The sequence below is a fragment of the Hordeum vulgare genome, chromosome 1H, assembly GCF_904849725.1.
Source record: "Hordeum vulgare subsp. vulgare chromosome 1H, MorexV3_pseudomolecules_assembly, whole genome shotgun sequence".
Classification (NCBI taxonomy): domain Eukaryota; kingdom Viridiplantae; phylum Streptophyta; class Magnoliopsida; order Poales; family Poaceae; genus Hordeum; species Hordeum vulgare.
The window spans coordinates 436580891-436602624 of record NC_058518.1 but is presented as its reverse complement, the minus strand read 5'-3'; the positions used below and the strand labels follow the sequence as shown (position 1 = coordinate 436602624).

General features: G+C 46.4%; 1 protein-coding gene across 8 annotated transcripts; it reads left to right on the top strand.

Moving 5' to 3' along the window:
• Positions 1-407: 407 nt before the first annotated feature.
• LOC123443147 lies at positions 408-2646 on the top strand. 8 transcript variants are annotated; one of them, XM_045119467.1, is made up of 4 exons: positions 408-560; positions 1036-1060; positions 1444-1953; positions 2206-2646. In XM_045119467.1, the coding sequence occupies exons 3-4, from the start codon at positions 1633-1635 to the stop codon at positions 2365-2367; spliced, it is 483 nt and encodes a 160-aa protein (XP_044975402.1). In that variant the 5' UTR covers positions 408-560; positions 1036-1060; positions 1444-1632; the 3' UTR covers positions 2368-2646. The 8 variants fall into 8 exon arrangements, with proteins under 8 accessions (XP_044975402.1, XP_044975394.1, XP_044975417.1 ...); XM_045119459.1 differs by having other exon boundaries at positions 1036-1125; XM_045119482.1 differs by lacking the exon at positions 408-560 and adding an exon at positions 567-785 and having other exon boundaries at positions 1462-1953.
• Positions 2647-21734: the final 19088 nt, after the last annotated feature.

The following is a 21734-nucleotide window of genomic DNA, read 5'->3' as shown; positions in this document are numbered from 1 at the left end:
ACCCTCTTAACACACACACACATCCACCTGCAAAATGAAAATAAATATACAGTGTACGAGGCAGCTCTTGCTTCCCCATGGCAACAAACAAATTCTTCCTCCCGTCGCCTTTTTCCCTTTTTCCCATTGCAAGCAAAGAGATGTGCTTTGCTTCCTCCATTCCCTCATCTCCTTGGTTCTAACAGCATGCATGTTGCCAAATTCTGAAATAACTTGCGTGTAGTATTATACGTATGTCATGTCACATCACGATTCACTCACGTCACATGTGGAGATGCGTTGCCGGTGAGATGGAAACGGGCGGGCGCGCTGCGGCAGCAGGAGCAGTAGAACGCTGCTGTTTTACCTGAGCCGCCTGACACGCACCGCACCATTATTGACACTGACTTTCAAAATCTGATTGGGGATCCTGCGACCTCCATCTATTCTTTTCATGTGCTGCTGCTTTTTTTTTTGCTCCCCTTTTCCTTTCTCTAGCTTTGCCTTTTGCTTGGCTCCCCTTTTGTAGTATCATTTCCACATCCCTCTTTCCTTCCTCCTCTGTTCTGCTATGCTCTCAGGTCAGGTCTCAAACCCCCCACCCTGCTCTACTACTACAAATCAAGGTGCTACGATGGGTCGTAGGGTCATGTGGTTGATGTGCATGGGGATGAGGAGCCGCTCCTTTTGATTTGAGCTGCCCAAACACGATTCTGTGATCTCATTTTTTGGGCGCCATTCTTGGAGCAGCCTTACCTCTCACCAGTCTCATGCATCATCGGGCTGTTGAATCCCTGTAGAAGAAGGTGGGCAGCCCCCAAGCCCACGCTCTTTTTGTTCTCCCAGCTTTTCCCTTTGTTCCTCCCCCCCTCTTGACCACTCCTCCCTCCCCACCGCCACCATTGCCCAGCAGCCCAAGTGAGATCTCCTCCCTTTATTAAGCAGAGAGAGACTTGCATTCGAGCTGTATTGCTCGTCCGTCCGTCCGTCTTGTAGGGTTGGTTCTTGGCATTTGGCTCGAGGACTTGATGCTTCTTCTCTTGTTGGCTGGTGCAGGGAGAGGGAGGTGGTACAGCTAAAGGTGAGCGGAGCTTCTTTCGCCTGCAATCTGGGTGTTCGTACTGACTCCCCGGGGTTCAAGAATGAGTACTTGCTTCTTCTTGGGTTTCAGCCCGTCCTCCCCTCTTCTTCTCCCTTTTTCTGCATGCTTTTCGGCTTTATTCTTGACTTGATGAGGGACAGAAACAGGAGAGGTTCAACATAAAAGTTGCTGAATGCTCTGCATTTTGGTTCCATTCCATAGCACTGTGATTCCTGCTCGTACGTGGTGTGGTGTGGTGTGGTGTGGTTCGGATTGCCACACCACGAGTGCTTATCCAACCAAATCTTGCTTAAGAAAAAAGAAATGCTCTGGAGTGGAAGGTACCAGTTTTCTTATCTTTTTCTACCTCTCTTCACATGTAGAACGTGATACGTCCTCAGGAGGAGCGTCACATGCGCATGGTGAGGAGAAGATAACTCAGATAAGGACACGATGAACTCAGCCGTATTTGGTGCCTGCATTTCCTCTGCCTAGCAGCACAATCCAAGAACCTGGCTGGCGGCCTCCCAACAAGATCTCCCAACAAGTGTGCGAGCGAGCTCGAGCTGGCGATGAGTGGCCTCGCGGGGCAGCGGTCGTGGATGGGGGACGCCGCGGCGACACCGTCGGGCGACGCGCGGGACGACGGCGCCGCGGCCGCGGCCGCCTCCTCCACGAACGCCAGCGCCATCTCCTTCGGCTTCGCGGCCACCGCCATCCTCATCGCCATGTTCCTCCTCATGGCCATCTTCGAGCACCTCATCAAGCCCGGCTGGGCGGCCTCCCGGGGCTCCCACGCCGACAGCGACGCCGACGGCGATGCCCAGCCGTCCCACTCCGGCCGGCACCAGCGCGACCGCGGCTCGCCGGAGAAGCTCGCGCCTCCGCCCAAGGTATGCTCCATCAAACAAGGTTCTGCTCATACCATCCGTGGCCGTGCATATGCATTCGGTTCACGTGCACCGTGTCAGCAGTGACAAGAGCGCGCACACGTCGTGTCGCGCTCGTGTCTGCAGTAGCATATGACTACGTGCGTACGGTACGGGCTCGCTGCTGCCTCAGGTGAAAGGGAGGAAAGCACGAGCCTCACCTCACCTCACCTCACCTGAATCAATCCCTGATGATTGTTAATTTTGTGATTGCAGATGGAGGTGGTGGTGGCGGCGGCGGACCTGACGGTGGTGATGCCGGGGCAGCGGTACCCGACGTTCCTGGCGCAGCCGGCGCCCCTACTGTTTCCCTGCCCGAGAGAAGGCGTGCGTTGGCCTCCGCACGATGACAATCGCCGCTCTTTCCTGCCGCCATGATTCTCTTCGTGTCTGTCATGTTTGGCTGTAATCTGTATAGTGGGTAAGGGGCGAGAAATGACGGAGCTGTTTGTAGGTGCACCAAGGAAAATGCTGGACTGGTTGTACTCATTGCCTGATGCATGCCTAGTTAGTCTCGCCTCTATATCGAATGCCGTTCTTCATCTCATGATCTTCATCGGGATCGAGTGGCGTTCTTCTCGCCCGATGAATGAGTTCTCAGAAGTTCAAAGAAAAAAGAGGTGGTTGTGATTTGGGCCAGCCATCTTTTATTTTGCATGCAGCAGTGTGGTGTGTTGTGGTTTGTGCGTGCGTGCATCAGAGTGTGGCGTGCCGTATGCATGCGTCAGTGTTCTTGCCATAGCGTCGATGTCGCCGGTGATGAGCAGCCTCGCAGAGTTAGAGCAACTCCACCCTTTTGGTCCACAGCGCACCCGACGAATAAATTATGACGTCCTCGTGCCAAGCTAGTTTTCAGCCGCGTCTCAGGCTTCGGTCCATTTTTTTTAGAAAAGAAGGCTTAGTCCGGCCTCTGCATCGAAAGATGCATACGACCATATATTAAAACAAGCTCAAGTCTTAACCGAGTACATCTGGTTCAAGAAAACTAGAAAAAAGGAATAAAAAAGAAGATACAAGACGCCAAATGCGTCCAAAACCGGCGCTGACAATATATCTAGATGCCTAAACACCTATCCGATTAATGTGACGCCATCCAAACCGGTTGAAGATACCCTGAGCTACCATCTCCCAACGGACACACCCAGTAACCATAGGCTCCCTCGCGTCCACATGGGTGAGTAATGACCACGTACGGATCAGTGCGGTAACCCTGAAGATGACCTGCAAGAAGTTAAAGTCATGTCGGCGGTTAAAAACTATGTCATTCCTGCAGATCCAAACGGCCCACAATAATGCACACACTCCCACACGAATACATTTAGTAGTTAAAGTATCAACCCCCTGTAGCCAGATCCCTAACAACGTGTTTATGCTATTAGGAGGAGTGATATTGAAAGCAATGTGCAACGAGCGCCAAACCAACTTTGCCATAGGATAATCTAGAAAGAGGTGCTAAATACTTTCATTATTAGGACAGAAACTGCATCGAGGATGCCCATTCCAATTCCTCTTGGCAAGATTGTCCTTTGTTAAGATAACTCCTTTGTGGACGAACCACATGAAAATCTTAATTCTAAGAGGCACTTTCATCTTCCAAATATGTGCGGATTTCGGAATAGGCGTAGAATCTATGAGATGCAAATACATAGATTTAACTGAGAAAACTCCATTCGTAGTCAGCTTCCACTGAATACGATCGGGTCTGTCAGAAAGGTTGATGTCCATCAACCTTCTGACAAGATGCAACCAACCAATCCATCTGTCAGCAAGTAAAGACCTACGAAAATGAATATTTAGAGGTATCTCGCGCAATATTGAAGCAACGGACGCTTGTCGACGTTGCACAATATGATACAGCTGTGGATATTGAATGGCTAAAGGCGTCTCCCCTAACCAAGTATCTTCCCAGAATCTAGTCAATTCACCATCTCCTATGATGAACCTGGTTCTGTGAAAGAAAGCGGTCTTCACCCGCATCAAACCCTTCCAGAAAGGAGAGTATGTAGGACGTGCTGTAACCTGAGACAAGGTTTTGCTTTGTAAGTACTTATTCGTCAGAATCTGTACCCACATACCTTCAGACTCCCCGGATAATCTAAACAGCCATCTGCTGAGTAGACATCTATTCTTGGTCTCTAAATTTTCAATTCCTAAGCCCCCTTGCTCCTTAGGTCGACAAATGATGTCCCATCTTGTAAGCCTGTATTTTGTCTTAACCTCATCGCTTTGCCAGAAGAACCGTAACATGTTTCGGTCCATATACGTCAACTAATTCAAACTTGTCTTTCCCGCTGCCAAAAAGACGCCACTAGTTCGACGATCTCATGCCACAAGTCGGCGATGAGTATGTCATAATTCGGCGATCAAACACACCCAATAGTTTGTCGATCAAAAGGAAGGGATCGTAGACATGAAACGAATCAAACGGTCGGCTCGGCGTAGTTCGGCTCCTCTGCCGCGCGACTAGCCGAGGTCGGGCTCGGGCTTGGGCTCGGCGTCGGCGTAGTCGGGCTCGACGTCGACGTGGTTTCTGTGCTCGGGCTGGGCGTCGTCGTTGGTGTTGCCGTCGTAGTCGCCGCCGGAGCGGGCATCTGGTTTAATATGAGGCCGCGCTCCGCGAGGTACCATGCCTTCACCTGCTCGCCCATCGTCGACATGTCTGCCGCCATCAAGAACGCCAGGTCGGTGTTTCTCTTCTTCGCGGCGACGTTGGTCCTGAGAAGGTCGAGCTTAACATCCATGTTGGATTTGTCCTCCCTCTTGGCGACGTTGTTCTTGGCGTCGGCGATGCATTACTTGATCGAAGATTGCAGCCGTTTGACAGCGAGCTTCGCGTCCTTCGCCGCCCTGGCTTTTTTGTGCCATCGGGGCGCCCTTCTGCCGCAGCCGGGGCACGCGTGTCCGGATTGTAGGTCTCCTTGGCCTTGGCGAGAGTGAGCCAAACTTCCCTCGACTTCTCGCACGTCTCCATCCTGTAGAACATGTGAAAGAACTTGAACTCTTGGTCGCTGTTGTCTTGACGATACATGCAGAACGTCCGAACCATCTGCACAGCCGTGGACAAAACGTGTTGGCAAAGTACACGGCGACGCAACGAACTCGGACCGGCGAACTATGTCCATACCCGACCCTCGACGTTGGCCGCTTTTCGGGGGAGCAGCGACCTCCTGGACGATCCCATGCCACTTGTTGCAGGCCATCTGGATCGTGGCACAGTGGTTTTCCATGGCCTTGTCGCCGCAGTCCATGTGGATGTTAGTGAAGTCGGGGTCGACCAGCTTGCGTTCGTCAAACGTCGTCTTGATTCTCCCCCAGTACGTGTCGGTGTTCTGATTCGCGCAGGTGATCAGGTCGGCGCTGACGGTCTTCCACGCTTCGGCACGACACTCGTCTTCCTTGGACGTCCACTTGACGTTGGGTTCGACCGGCCTCGCGTTTGACACCCGCTTCTTCTTTCTCTCTTTCGGCACTGGTTCCGATTCCACCTCCGCCTGCTCTTCCTCCCCCCTCCTCCTCCTCGGCGTTGTTGAGCTCGTTGTCCATGTCGCCGGCGGTGTCCATCATTTCATATTGCACGCCGAACCCTAGGTAGGACGCGACGGCGACGGAGCCGCTCATGATGATCTCGTCCATGTCGGCGTCGGTGTGGCTAAACTGTAGCACCGAGCCGAGCACGAAGGGAGGACACCTCGGCGCAGAGGCGGCGTAGACGAGGCCGACGAGTACGCGACCGCGAGTACCTGTGCTAGGTGTTGAGGCTGGCCTTGAACATGGGGGAGGGAGTGCGCGGGTCGTGGTTGAAGCCGGTGGGGGAGGAACACTGTGGCGCGCCATGCGGGAAGGTGATGTTGGGGTTAAAATCGCCATCCGCGTCGTCGTTGGAGTAGCCAAGCGATGGTGCGTACCCCGAGGGCGACATCGGCGGCGAGAGGTTGGCCGGCGATGCGACGCTCTGTCGGCTCCTCCACGTGGTCCGCGGTGTGCGGTCGGGCGGATTCATCATCCCCGTGTGAGACGCCTCTTCCTGATCGACCGTCGTCGCCGCCGTCGCATCCTTGGCCCTCTTGGTGTCGAGCCTTCTTCGCCTGTCGGTTGTGACTGCCTCCCGATGCTAGACATCTGCCCTACACTAGGCGTCTGATATGCCCGCTCGCCTTGCCATCGACGCCCTTGGCTTCCTCTGCTTCGGTCGGGTGGAATTGGTAGTAGAAACGGGGCGAGGGGCGAAATACTTCTTCGCTGGCATGGTTGTTGGATGGTGGGAGCATGAGGAGAATGGCGAGAGCAGCGGGGGGAGAAGGGGAAGCAATGAGGAAATGAAGGACAGGGGAGAAAACATGAGGAATATGTCCGTCTGTCGCCGATAGCGCGGACCCACTCGACTTTTCACTTTGGCCGGCGCCTCATGCGCCCCCCCACGGGGGGGGGGGGTAGATTTGGCTCGGGTTCTCCGGTTGTTATTTTGGCCCAAACCGACGCTAAATGAGGAGTCGTGGGCGCGCCTGGGCCGATTTTCGCCGCCACGCTAAAACAGGCACCGTTGGGGGGCCTTTTTGGAGGGGGGGGGGGCGAGTGGAGACGCTCTTAGAGTGCGTGGATAGCTTGTACGTGGTGCATGTGTGTTGTCTCTTTGGACCAATGCTTTTTCATATTGATGGAATTGCACATGAAAAATTTAAACAAAGGAAAAACAAAGTTAGCAAATTTCTTTGTAAGAAAAATGAATCATGCGAGTTGATTAACCCTAAATTAAGCAAATAAAAAGTAAAAATACAAATAATATTAGCAAATAGAACCTGAAGCTCTTTTTTTGGAACGACGAAGGCTTGCGTAGATCCCGACTTTCAATAAAAAATCTATCTACCGGCTAGGAATACAACGCAACATCAACCACATTGGCTGAACGATATAAGGGAGCACCCTAGGAAGCTTACAACTCAATGCTAAATACAAGCTCAAAAGAAAGAGATGAACACCCTTGCTTGTACGCGCCGCATACCGCAGCAAACATGAACCGAGGATAGCGAGTACATGCAACACGACGAGGACTTGCCTAAACATAATGAAGATGTGGACTTAGCTGACTCCAAGCATGGAGGAATCCAAACATCTTCCTTCGCTCTCGCCATAGAGGGACCCTGCCCTCTCACCTTGGATTGAAGGGCGTCACCGATGGACCTTAGAGACGCTCACCCTAGAGCAGGAGAGATGTCGGGCTTCAAACCTGGAACAACAATAGAGCCAACCACCTTGGACATAACACACCACATCTGCCTAACTATCGCCACAACCTAGGACACCTGAAAACAGTAGGGAAGCCGCCGAGAGCAACAACTGAAGGACGACCAACAAGGACATCAGAAGGAGGCCGCAGACCATAGGGGCAACAGTCGTTGACCACTAAAGAAGAGCATCGGGCGTCCACGACGAGGGAAGTGATGCTACCGTCGAGAAGGGGATCCCTAACCCCTACTATGGGATCACACACACCGCACCGCCCGAGCTGAGCCAAATGCGCCACCGTCTAGCAGCACCACCCTTGAGGCCATGTTCGGTTAATCCCTTCACCACAGGAATTGAAGGGGATTGGAGAGGTTTGAGGGGGATTTTGTCTTGCAAGGGATTTAATCCCCTTCAATCCCTGTCAAACCTCTTCAAACCCTTCCTAACCGAACAAGCCCTAAGGGGAGTGGGGACGGACCGCCATTCGACACATGAGAAAACTCTTGCCATCAGATAACTGGAGTTACCCAAAGCTCCAACTTTGACCCCGCACACCCGAACACAACCTCCCCGGCGGAACCTCTGAGGAGGACACGATGCGCAGCATCGTCGCCGCCCAATCAATGCTAGATTTTGGGCCATCACCCGGGAGGGAAACAAGGTTAGATATGGGTGAGACATTGGCTGCACCTCCTAGGTGGAAGAGCGGTGCTCGAGGGCGTCGCTGCCTTCGGGTCGGACCATCCGACCAATGGTTTCCCACGGTCCCAGAACCACGCCACTCGACACCCACTTACACCAATCCCATGACCAAGGATGCTGGAAACGGCAGGGAAGCAGGATCCAAAGGGGAGGGGAGTCGAACCTCAGACTGGCGAGGAGGGAGAGCTCCATGCCGCTCATAACCCACAAGTATAGGGGATCACAACTGTTTTCGAGGGTAGAGTATTTAACCCAAATTTATAGATTCGACACAAGGGGAGCCAAATAATATTTGCAAGTATTAGCCACTGAGTTGTCAATTCAGTCACCCCTGGAGATTAAATATGTGCAGCAAACTGATCATTAACATAGTAATATGATAGTTTGGATACTAGCGTTAACAACAGTAGTAACGGTAACAATGATAGCAACGGTTTTGTAGCAGTTGTAACAGTAGCAGCAACAACAGTAACTTAGCAAGACCAATATGTAGGAAATTTGTAGGCATTAGATCAGTGGATTCGTTGGATGATATTCATCATGTGACAGTCATAACCTAGGGCGATACAAAACTAGCTCAAGTTCATAAATATAATGTAGGCATGTATTCTGTAAATAGTCATATGTGCTTATGGAAAGAACTTGTATGACATATTTTGTCCTACCCTCCCGTGGCAGCAGGATCCATAAGGACACTAAGGGATATTAAGGCCTCCTTTTAATAGAGAACCGAACAAAGCATTAGCACATAGTGAATACATGAACTCCTCAAACTACGGTCATCACCAGAAAGTATCCCGAATACTGTCACTCGAGGGTTTATGGATCATAACACGTAATAGGTGACTATAACTTGCAAGATCAGATCTAGAACATAGATATAATTATAATAACATAAACGGTTCAGATCTGAAATCATGGCACCCGGGCCAAAAGTGACAAGCATTAAGCATGGCATAGTCATAGGAACATCAATCTCAGAACATGATGGATACTAGGGATCAAGCCCTAACAAAACTAACTCGATTACATGATGAATCTCATCCAACTCCTCACTGATCGGCTAGCCTATGAAGGAATTACTCACTCCCGGTGGGGAGCATCATAGAATTAGCGATGAAGGAGGGTTGGTGATGACGAAGACCAAAGATTCCCCTCTTCGGAGCCCCAAACAGACTCCAGATCTAGCCTCCTGATGAAGAACATGAGGTGGTGGAGGCTCCGTATCGTGAAACGAGATAATTCTTCCTCTATTTTTTCCTTTGAAAATATGATTTTATAGCGTCGGAGATAGGGTCAGCGGGGCCATCAGGTGGGCACAACCCACCAGGGCGCGCGAGGAGGGGGCGCGCCCTGGTGGGTTGTGCTCCCCGAGGGACCCCCTCTGGTGGTTTTTGGCTCCATTATTCTTTTTTTATTGTATAAATATTCTCCAAAAAGTTTCGTTCCATTTCAAGAACTTTTATTTCTGCACAAAAAAACACCATGGTAGTTCTACTGAAAACAGCGTGAGTCCGGGTTAGTTTCATTCAAATCATGCAAATTAGAGTCCAAAACAATAGTAAAAGAGTTAGGAAAAGTAGATACGACGAACACCTATCAAACCTCCAAGCTTAAACCTTTGCTTGTCCTCAAGCAATTCAGTTAATAAACTGAAAGTGAAAAAGAAAAAAAATTACAAGCTGTTTTGCTCTTGTTTACATAAATAAGCTTAAGTAGCACCCATGTTTTCAGCAAGGATTATAACTAATCATGTCAACAATAACTCTGAAAAATTATATTAACTCATATCAATGGCATAAGCAACTAGCGAGCAATCATAAAATATCTCAAATGACAACACTTTGTCAAAACAACCATGATATAATATGACAATAGGGGTATCTCGCTAGCCCTTTGTGAGACCGTGATACGTCTCCATCGTATCTACTTTTCCAAACTATTTTGCCCTTGTTTTGGACTCTAATTTGCATGATTTGAATGGAACTAACCTGGACTGACGCTGTTTTCAGCAGAATTGCCATGGTGTCGTTTTTGCGCAGAAATAAAAGTTCTCGGAATGACCTGTAAATATACGAGGATTTTTTGTGGAATATATAAAAATACTGGCGCAAGAATTACGTGGAGACGCGGAGCCAGGAGCCCACAAGCCCAGGAGGCGCGGGCCCCCTGGCCGCGCCTGGCAGGCTTGTGAGGCCCTCGTGGCTCCGCAGCCTCCAACTCCAGCTCTATATATTCCTTTTCGTCCAGAAAAAATTAAGAGAGAAGAGTTCATCGTGTTTCACGATACGGAGCCGCCGCCACCACCTGTTCTTCCTCTGGAGGGCAGATCTGGAGTCCGTTCTAGGCTCCGGAGAGGGGAAATCGACGCCGTCGTCATCACCAACCATCCTTCATCGCCAATTCCATGATGCTCTTCATCGTTCATGAGTAATCTCATCGTAGGCTTGCTGGACGGTGATGGCTTGGATGAGATCTATCATGTAATTGAGTTAGTTTTGATGGGGTTTGATCCCTAGTATCCACTATGTTCTAAGATTGATGTTGCTACTACTTTGCTATGTTTAATGCTTGTCACTAGGGTCCGAGTGCCATGATTTCAGATATGAACCTATTATGTTTTCATCAATATATGTGTGTTCTTGATCCTATCTTGCAAGTTGTAGTCACCTACTAGGTGTTATGACCCGGCAACCCCGGAGTGACAATAGCCGGAACCACTCCGGGAGATGACCATAGTATGAGGAGTTCATGTATTCCCTATGTGCTAATGCTTTGTTACGGTTCTCTATTAAAAGGAGACCTTAATATCCCTTAGTTTCCATTAGGACCCCGCTGCCATGGGAGGGATGGACAATAAATGTCATGCAAGTTCTTTTCCATAAGCATGTATGACTAAATACGAAATACATGCCTACATTACATTGACGAACTGGAGCTAGTTACATATCACCCTGTGTTATAACTTTTACATGATGAATGTCATCCGGCATAATTATCCATCACCGATCCAATGCCTACGAGTCTTTTCCTACTGGTCCTTGCTAAGTTACTTTACCGCTACTACTGTCACTACTACTGCTGTGTGATAGCCCGAGACCGACGTTCCAGAAGATTCCCCCTTTATTCCGTTTTCGTCGGGTGTCTATTTTCTTTTGTCGCATCATGCACATCATCTGCATTGCATCGGCATCTCCGTTGCCACCAGTTTTCAAAACTTGCATCCGTTGTTAGTTGCCAGTTCTCGTCGTTGTCCGTTCTGAGCCCGACCACACACGCACGCGCCCGCGACATCGTCTAAATCTTGTTTTTCAAAAGTGTGTTTAAAAATTTCTCTGATTGGGTTGGAACTTGGTGTGCGTTCGTAATTAGTTGTAGCTAGGCCGCTTGTCAAGTTTCGTCGCAATCGGAGTCCGCCTGGTACCCGAACGGTCGACCGTAGCGGCACCGTATTTGGTCTATCGTCGGGCGTTTTCCGGTATTTTAAATCTCGTTGCCGGGCTGCCCGTTTTCCCTCTCATCTCCGCCTAGCCCCTCTGCACAGTGCACCGACCCTACACACAACCTAGTCCGAAAACCTCCCGGTACCCGAAACACACGGTCGGAACCGTTGGGTCCGGTCAACCCCGTTTTACCGCAAACTGTCATCGGTTTGTCCATTGGACCCCCTAACCTAGTATTTTTTATCGTCCGATCGAGATCGGAGGGTCCACCCCTAACCTCTCCCACGTGATATATATATATATATATATATATATATATATATATATATATATATATATATATATATATATATATATATATATATATATATATATATATATATATATATATATATATATATATATATATATAAGAGACCCAACCCTAAAAACTAGGGGATCCGTCCCATCCACCCGTAGCCGCCGCCACCAGTCCCCTTCTTCCTCGGGATCTCCTCTCGTTCCAGCCACTACCTACCTCGGAGTTCCATCCCACCAACCGGAGCCGCTTGCCTGCAACTGCAGCTTGCCCGCAAGCGTCGCATCCAGCAGCAGCTGCTGCGCTCAGCCTCCCCACAAGCTCGCACCAGTCGGCCACTGGCCGCCGCCGCCCCGCGAGTCCCTTCCCCTACGCCCGTGCCGTGACTCGAGCGCCTCCACATCGGGCGACCTCGCTGCCGTCAACGGAGATCAAGCCATCGTCTCCTGCCCCCGTGCTCTCTCCATCTCTCTCCCGTTTTTTTCCTCTCTCTCTCTGTTTCTCAACTCTCTCTCTGTTTCTCTAGCGGGATGCATCGCCGGCCACCGGAGCTTCATCGTGGTCCCTTGGGCCTTGTCACACCTCCAGGCACTACCTCCGCGCCCTCTCCTATCCCTCTCGTGCCTCCCATGTTCCTCCTTCTGCTCCCTCCCACACAGCTCTCCCTCTCTCTCTCTTGACCAGCAGGAGCAGCAACCCCGCCATGGATGGGGAGCTTGCAGCTTGTGAACCGACGTCCCCTCCACCAAATCGAACTCCTGACAACGGGAATGGATTCCCATGCTCAGATCCCCCCTTTCCCCCTCGTCATGGATGCTCGCCGGAGTCCCATCAAGCCTCGCCAGGTTCAGCCACCGAAGCCGTAGGTAAGGACTCATCAGATCCGCCCTTTCCGCTTCTGCCTGGCCGTGTGTGTTCGTGTAGAAGCAGTCTTGCCGCCTCTTTAGTATATGTTGTTCTCCCCTGCACTCATGTCACCCGCACATGTCTAGCCGAGTTGGCTAGCGTTGCTCTAATCGACCAGGAGATCGTGGGTTCAAGTCCCCGCGGATGCATTTCTATTTTTCACGAATTTTACCCTTTTCATAGGATTAGTTTCTGCCTCGGTTCACTTAATATCGACGCCGTGTTATTTCACACAACAGGAGCCAGACCAACTGGTTAGTGCCCTGGATTCAACCCAGGGGTCTGGGGTTCTAAACCCAGCTTGCTCCATATTTGTTTCTCCTCTGTTTTTTTTTTCTGCAATAGGATTTTGTGAATTTCAGAAAAAGGCATCGATTTTCAAACACCCGTACCTTTTAAACCGTGCATCGGATCGGCGTGAGTTATATATGGTTTTTGACTAGAATTATGCGTAGAGTAATATTTTCCAACTATCATGCATGTTTAAGGCTGTTAACGTGTTGTTTGTGTCGGTTTGCGTGTCGACATGTTGAAAACGGTTTATGTCGTAACTATTTGTCCGTAGCTCCGTTGGAGATGTGCCATATATGTAAATGGACCAGAACAACGAGTACAATCACGTGAACAACTTAGTTTTGCCGTTTAGCAAACCTAAAATGTGATTAGGACAAATCTGGACAGAATTAAGATTTAACACGTGGGGTCATTTCGGAGATGCTATATGTCGTTTCCGGTCTCATTTAAAATGCCTAGATATGTAGTTTAATTTGTGCTTCACCCCTTGCCATGTTAACAACATTTTAAATATTGCCGTGTAAATTAACGAGAGTGAACTAAACAATTAAATGTGGAGTTTCATCGATATGCAACCCGTTGCATATCGAGCTTCACTTAATGTGTAGTGTTTGCATGAGGTGAATTGCCATGCCATCTCTTGCATTTTGAACTGATCATGCATCATAGTAGGTTGTGCATCATGTTGTGCATCGTGTGGTGAATATCTGTGTTGATGCTTGTTTTCGGTTTGTTCCGCCTTGATAGAGTTCTGTAAGCGTGTCGGAATGTGAGGACCCGCTCGACTACATCGATTCGTCTGCTTCACGGAGTCATTCTTCTTCGAAGCGGGATCTCAGGCAAGATGACCATTTCCCCAAATACCATTACTATCATTGCCATGCTAGTTTTATCGCTTCTATCGTTTATGTCTCGTTGCCTACCACATGTTAAATATCAGCCTCTCAACCATCAACCTGTTCGACCTAGCAAACCACTGATTGGCTATGTTACCGCTTGCTTAACCATGTTGTTAGCGTTGCTAGTTGCAGGTGTAGTTGCTTCCATGTGACAACATGGGTTCCTTGTTATATCACCCTATTTAAATGCTATTTAATTTAATGCACCTATATACTTGGGTAAAAGGTGGAAGGCTCGGCGTTTCTAGCCTGGTGTTTTGTTCCACCTTTGCCCCCTTAGTTTCGGCTACCGGTGTTATGTTCCATAAACGAGCGCTCCTAACACGATCAGGGTTGTTATGGGGACCCCCTTGATAATTCGTTTTAGATTAAAGCTGGTCTGGCAAGTGTTAGAGCATATATATCCATATGTGGTTTTGGTAATTGATGACAATTCCTATGGACTAATGGTTGTCTTAAGTTATATTTATAGGATTTGTCCATAGGCACTTCTTGAAGTCCATCTGTCGGGGTCAAGGAGTTTATATGATGACCAAGATGTTATTCAAGGTGTGCTTCCATTGGGCTTGCGTCAAAAGGAAGATCTCATACAACCCATGAAGGATGACGTCAAGTGGTGATCGTCATCAAGATTGTGGTGTGCAAGTTCAAGCGGATCAGCACGAATATATCATTGAAACTATTCTCAATGATCATGTGCTGACAAGGACAACCTCATGTGCCAACAAGGACAAGGTCAAGATAAGCATTCTTGAGCACTACATGCTTGATTCTTGTGGATGTTCACATGGTGGACAGGACAAGATCAAGATAAGCATTCTTGAGAACTTCATGCTTGATTCTTGTGGATGTTCACATGGTGGACAAATGAAGATGAATACATAAGCTAGGCTTTTCGCATTGTGTATGGGAAAGCTACTTGAAGACTTCATCATGTCTTGCTTTCAACTTGAGCCAAGAAGGAACAACAACATCAAGATCAGGTGAAAGGGCTAACTCAAAGGTATCAGTTCCTTTGACGTTAGTGGTGCGGAGTAATGATCAGCGAATAAAAGTATACACTCAAGTATGGATCATCAGTACTCTTTTATGATTCTTGAGTCCTTAGGGATCCCGCACTATTAAGAGGGGATCACAGGTTTTGCGATGAACTTGCTCAAACTACATCTTCACTTTCTGTTCAGACCACATCTCCACTGCTGTGCTGTTATCTGAAAACAGAACCAGTGCCTCGGACATCCGGCCTCTCTCCGGACGTCCGAGGCCTAGATAGCTGACCAGCTTCGGAACTCCCGAACTATGCACCAGAGAAACTTGAGCCATATAACTCGGACATCAGGCTCCCTCCGGACGTCCGAGGGCCGGTCAAGGCTCGGACGACTGACAGGCTTCGGAAATCCGGAGCCCTGCACCAGAAGAACATGATCTCTATAACTCGGATTTCCGGCTCCCTCCGGACGTCCGAGGGCCGGACGTCCGACCCTCGTCAGAAATCCGGAACCTACCACCAGTAGAAGTTGAGTTGTATAACTCGGATTTCCGGTCCTCTCCGGACGTCCGGTCGCTATGCAATTCAAAACAGTTTCGGTCGTATCTACAGGCCTCGGACGACCGACCCCTGTCGGACGTCCGACCCCTCGCGGACGCCCGGACTTCCGACAACTGTCGGACGTCCGGACCCTGTGTGACTTAAAGTATCCCCAACGGCTGTATTTCTCTCCCCACTATATATACCCCCCTCCCACTTCGTGAGAGGGTTGCCCAACACAGCCTTATCCTCATAAGAACACATTTCCACCTCACACACATTTGCTCACTCCAATCTTAGATCCCAAGAGCATTTGAGAGCCCCTTTGAGAGTTGTTCCAATCAAAAGATAGATCGTCTCCCTCTTCTTCTCTCAATCCAAGCTATTTGTGATTTGAGCAAGTTTTGAGCATTCCCCGTGATCTTGTTACTCTTGGAGGTTGGAGACTCCTAGGCGGTAGGAGTTCTTCGGAGAGGAACCAATCTGTGTGATTTCCCCCGGAAAAGTTTGCGAGGGTTTGGAAGCCACCTCAAAGGCTTACCACTAGTGGTTGAGAAACGCCTTCGTGGTGTTATCTCAAAGGGAGAATAGGGTGAGCCTTCGTGGCGTTGGTGTGCCTTCGTGGTAACATCCACCTCTCTAACGGTGACTAGCTTCCCTCCAAGGAAGTGAACATCGTGATACATCTTCGTCTCAGTGACCTTGGTTATCCTTAACCCTAACTCCTTACTTGTGGTTTACTTGTGTTATTTGAGCATACATACATTGCATATTGGTTGTGCTCATTATATTGTGTTGGCTATTTCTTGTACAAGATTAATCATTCAAGCATACCCTCTATATCCACACGTTCATACTTGCAGCCTTTGATATATCGTGTGATATAGTGTGATCTAGTATCTTGTGTTGTTCACCTACTTGTCGTATAGCTCAAGTAAGGTTGTGTAACTTACTTGTGCTTGTTAGTAACTGTATTGTGTCCATCTTTGTAGATTGTGTTGTTGATACACGTTGCAGTGCCTTAGTGCATTTATGATTTGTGCTTGACAAGTACCCTCTTAGTTTATTTCCGCATTAGGTTCAAGCCAAATCCGAATAAGTTTTTAAATAGCCTATTCACCCCCCTCTAGGCGTCATCGAGGTCTTTTCAATTGGTATCAGAGCTAGGTCTCTCTTTAATTAGGTTTCACGACCTAGAGAGTATCGATGTCGACTATTGGATTAGTGCACAATGGCACCTTCGACTTTGATGGCACAAATTATACCCTATGGAGAATTCATATGCTTCATCACTTTCGGGCCATGGGCCCAAATACTTTACGAATTGTTCTTGTAGGGATTGCCAACAAAAAGGATGATGCATCTTCATCTAGTAATGAATTGTATCTTGATTGTGAGGCTTTTCTTGCCATTTATCGAACCATTAGTCCTGAAGTGTTTAAGTCTATCTCGACTTGCAAGTCAGCTCATGAAGTTTGGACTAAACTTGAAGATATATATGGTGGGTCCAATCTTGATGAAGACGGTATTATGATGAAGGAGTTGGTGCATGAGCTCTTCACTCTTTTCGATTTTAAAGAGTCCACCACTACTTCCATATCCGATTGCTTGCACACCTCAGCATCTTGAATCTCACAAGGTAATGACATGGTGAGTGAAGAAATATATGTTGATGAAAATGTCATAGCCTCTATGGACACGAGCATATCTAGCACCACACATAGTGTAAATTATTGTGCTGATAGGTCATGCATTTCACCTAAAGATCCCTCGACAAATGTCTGTGGTGATATGCTTGCTTCCTCGTGTCCTCTTGATCAAAATATCTTGTTTCTCCCTAGTTGCTCTATGACTAATCATTTAGGGGAAATCAAGAAATATGAAGTACTTTTGACTAATGAAGAATCTGATTCACCAAAAGAATCGTCATCAACTCCTCCAGTTCACATGTGCCTCATGGCAAGAGGTAATAATGAGGTATCATCTTCCCTATGCAATAACGATGATATTTGCGATGAGGATGATGATGATGACTTGACTGAAAATATCTATGTGATCAGTAAAATTCTTCATAAAGCTAAAAATAACGCTCTTCAAAGGTTCTAAGATGTTCTTGATTACTTTGAAAATTGTAATGATTCACTTAATCATGAACAAGCTAAAAGTGAACAACTTGAACATGAACTTGAGAAGAGTCATCAAGCATGTAGAGACTTAAGATCTTCAAAAGGAGAGATTGAAGTTGCTCATGATAAACTTAAAAGGGATGTTGAGGTCCTTCTCCTTGAATGCAAGAATGTCAAGGGAGAGCTCGTCAAAACCTCTAAGATATTTGAGGAGCTTCAATCTACTCATGAGAAGTCTCTAATCGCTACTTACTCCTCTCATATTGTTGATGCTACTTGTACATCTAACCCTATCTCTTTTGAAGTATCAACATTAAAGGAGAATGTTGAGCTACGTGCTCAACTTTATTTACTAACTAGCAATTATGGGAAGTTGGAAGAAAACCATGTAATGCTCACAAGCTCTCATGCTGATCTTCTAACATCCCATAATGTGCAAAAGTTAGCTCATGAGGCTATCATCACCAAGGTAACATCAAGTGAGCCTCATGTGGACAATGGCACTACTTCTAGTCAAAGTACTATATTTCCATGTGCTAGTCCTCGTAATTTGTCTACTCATAATGTTGCTACCTCGTGTGATGAATTACTTTCCTTGCCTTGTTGCTCTAACATTGAAGCTTACACTTCCTCTAGTACTTGCATTGATACTAACCGTGGAGAGGAAATCGAAGAGCTCAAGGCCCAAGTCACTTCTTTGAAGAAAGACTTGGAACAGTGTCATAAAGGGATGTCCACACTCAACAACGTCTTGTGTGAGCAAACATCTCCGAATGACAAAAATGATGTTGGAGTAAACTCAAACAATAACAAGAGGGGCCTAGAACAAGTCAAGAATTCGGCCGAAATCATTTGCTTCAAGTGCAAAGTTAAAGGGCACCATGTTAGATCTTGCCCTCTGAAGACGAAGTCTCAAAGTCACAAGCAACAAGGGAAGCGGCCACAAACTCAATCACATATTCAACTACAAGTTGAAGGAAGGCCTCTTCCCAATAAGACCCAAGCCAACACTCCCCAAGGTGAGAAATCAACTGGGAAGAAAGCAAAGGGTAGATGTTGCTACTTATGTCATGAGAAGGGTCACGTCGCTTCGTCTTGCACAAGAGGTAACTTATCCAACCCAATCACTATTGATGATATCTATTCCCTTGGGAAGGATAAGGTTGGCAATGTGTTTGCCAAGTTTGTTGGTACTCAAAATGGTGTCAAGAAAAGAACCATTTGGGTTGCCAAGCCTATTGTGATTAACCTCTTAGGACCCAACGTAGTTGGGGACCAACAAGTTCAAACTTGATCAATAGGTGACTATGGAGGACATTAAAGACTTGGATACATAAGGAAGATTTAAGGGGTCTTCATCATTCATATTATCTCAAGCCAAGTCATTTGGATTATCGAGTTCCTATCCTATATCCAATATGCCTCCTTACGGTAACTTATACTTAAACTGTTTACATTGTTAGGTGATTGCCCCTTTGCATGTTGTGGTTTTGTACCTTGCATGCGTTTGTATATGTTGTGCTTCCAACTTGCTTATCTTGAATAATTGAGTATGTGTATGTTGGTTTGCATATCAAGTACATGTGAGTCTTGTATTGAGCCTTTTCGTGTCTTGTTTGTATTTTTGTTGGCTCTTGTGAGAGATTAATGGATTATCCCATTGTGGGGGAGTGATGTGCTTTGCACAGCTCACAATCCTATAAATGTGTATACATGAGGAATACCACTTAGTTCTGATACTTCAAGATTATCTAGTTTCTATGTGGTATGTCTTACTCATGAGAAATTCAAATTCTATATGGTCCATTAAGTATCTCTTGTTGGTTTTAATTTGCCACTTGTTAATGTTGTTGGTTTATCACATTATGGGGGAGTAATATGCTATGTGCATATTACAAACCTAGAAAATGTGTACATTTGACGTGTTGCCACTTAGTGTTGATATTGTAAATTATCTTGTTCCTAGGTGGCATGTTAGCTCTACAAGTGTCATTTGCTCATGTTTTATGGGTAAAGATGATCTTGGATATATTTGTGATCTACCAATGAGTATCACTTCAAAAATACTTCTTATCCTTGACAATTGGTATTCCCATCATGGGATAGGAATTGCTAATCATCTTTACATTGGATTTTGTGTTTCATTTGTCTTCCTTGCCTCTTATGAATCTATTTTAACATGTCTATTGTTTTTATAGATATAGAGAAAGTGATGATCCCATCGTGTGAGTTTTGTATTCAAATGCAAATTCTATATAATGCACGTCCCTTGGGGGAGCTATCCTATTTTCTTTAGAACACTCTCTTTATTCACCCATCATAAAATCTTTTGATCCCCATCAAGTATGTGTTGATGGGAGGCAAGTCTTGCTCTTTATGATGCTTTGTGCCATCATGAAAATTTGTCGAGGGCTTGGTTTGTTGGAACCTAGCTCTCTTTTGGAAACTAGATACCTCGTGTTTGTTTTCCTTCAATTAGTTTCTTGTTGCCTTCTATTTGACATGTGCCAATGGATATCTCATTCCTTGAGGTATCTTTTAATTGATATCCTTCAAGTGATAGTTCTTTTATTTTAGGATCTTATTATCACTTGATACCTTGTCTTTTGGTGACTTATCAACTTTGTGTTGAGTTGATTCTTGAGAGTCTTGAGCATGCGTATCTAGCTACTATATACAACTTCTTTTGCTTGCTTTCCTCCTTTGACCCAATATATAAGGGAAACTCCACCCTGTCATAAATTGGCTAAAGTGTGCATGAAATTCAAATTCATATCTATATGCACATATGTGTGTGGAGTTTGTCCTATGTATTGCTGGTTTTATAACACTTTGGTCCCAATGAGTTTGGGCACCATTTTGTTTGTTTTGCTGTTCCAGGAACAACTGGAGATGCATTGGATGCTCGACTCACCTATAAGGAAGATGTTGAGACCATGTGATTATTGGAGCCAAGTTAGGATGATCAAAGAACAACTATCTACTACATCAATCCAATGTTGTCTCGGTAACAAGTATCCACTTCATGCATTCTTTTCTTGCAAAGGACCCAACCTGTCTTTTCTTTTCCAGGTTGCATCATGGAATGAATCTCTTGATTTGTTCTCATAGTACTTGTTTGCTTTCTCAAAGCATCCGAACGATGATGTCTTACTACTAGTTGGGATGTCTTTGATGTTCATATGTTGGAAGTTCATACTGTACAATAAGAAAATATTAGACCATGTGCTATGCTTCCAAGCCAAGGATCTCATTGATATATTTATGACTTCCTTTTGGATATCTAGTTTGTTCCTTCTTGTAACCATTTCGTGTGTACATCCTTCTTTGTGGATATATATCATCATGATTGTCTTCTACTTAGAATCTTTTTACACATGAGAGAAGTTACATCTCTAATTAATATCCTATTTCCTTTCACGATCATCATTGCATTTCCTTTTTCAGCTTTTGGGGGCTTCGTGAAAAGTTTTATTTTGAGTGCGTATCTTATTTTCCTACATCTTGATGCACTCTTTGGCCGTGAAGATTATTTTTCCTCATGCTTGTCTTGATGAGGGTTTTGCCATTTCAATTAGTATCTCTCCTCTTGACAAGGTTCTTACTTTCTATCGTCACAATGGGTTGTCACAAGCGTTGGTTCTTATTTTGTTTATTAGTAAGCTTGTGAACCCATTTTCTAGTATGTGTGTGTGTGGGAATGATATGTCTTGCACTTTGTATCTCATTTCATCAAGACTATGTTGATGAGTAATGCTCATCCTTATCTTAGTCTTCTCAAGTGCTTTGCCATGACTCACACACATTACTTTGGTTGAGCCTATTCTTAAGTTGCTTCTTTTACATGTTGCTCAACCATTTGTTTTGTGCAATTGATATGCTTATTGTCTCATCTATCTTCTTGCACTCGTTGTGTGTTTTATTCATTTTAGGGGAGCAACGATCCTATTTTGTGCACCTGTGTCAAATACAAAAATCTCATATTAGTGCACAAATCATGGGGAGCTTCTCTAGTTTTTGATAAATCATTATGTTGCCTCTATCATAATATCTTTTATTCATGTGGTTCGAAGGACCATATGATTGTTTGTTCCATCTGGAATTCTTTGATAGCTTGCCTCTATCTTTGTATGTCTTTGTGGCATACGATCCTTTTATCTGCAATCTTTGGGTCCTCAATATAGTTTGTTTTCCTCCAACTACTTATCATTGTATTTGTGTATTTTTCTGCACTCATTTGCTGAGAAGTACACACTTTTTGGAGGACCACCTACTATTTTGGCTTTCTAAACTTGTCGTCCATTTTGGCAATCGATGCCAATGGGG

Bases quoted from the DNA above. Each gene is read 5' to 3' on its own strand.
- LOC123443147 (XM_045119467.1), top strand. From the start codon at position 1,633: ATGAGTGGCCTCGCGGGGCAGCGGTCGTGGATGGGGGACGCCGCGGCG. The intron at 1,954-2,205 runs GTATGCTCCATC...TTGTGATTGCAG, and splicing joins AGCTCGCGCCTCCGCCCAAG to ATGGAGGTGGTGGTGGCGGC.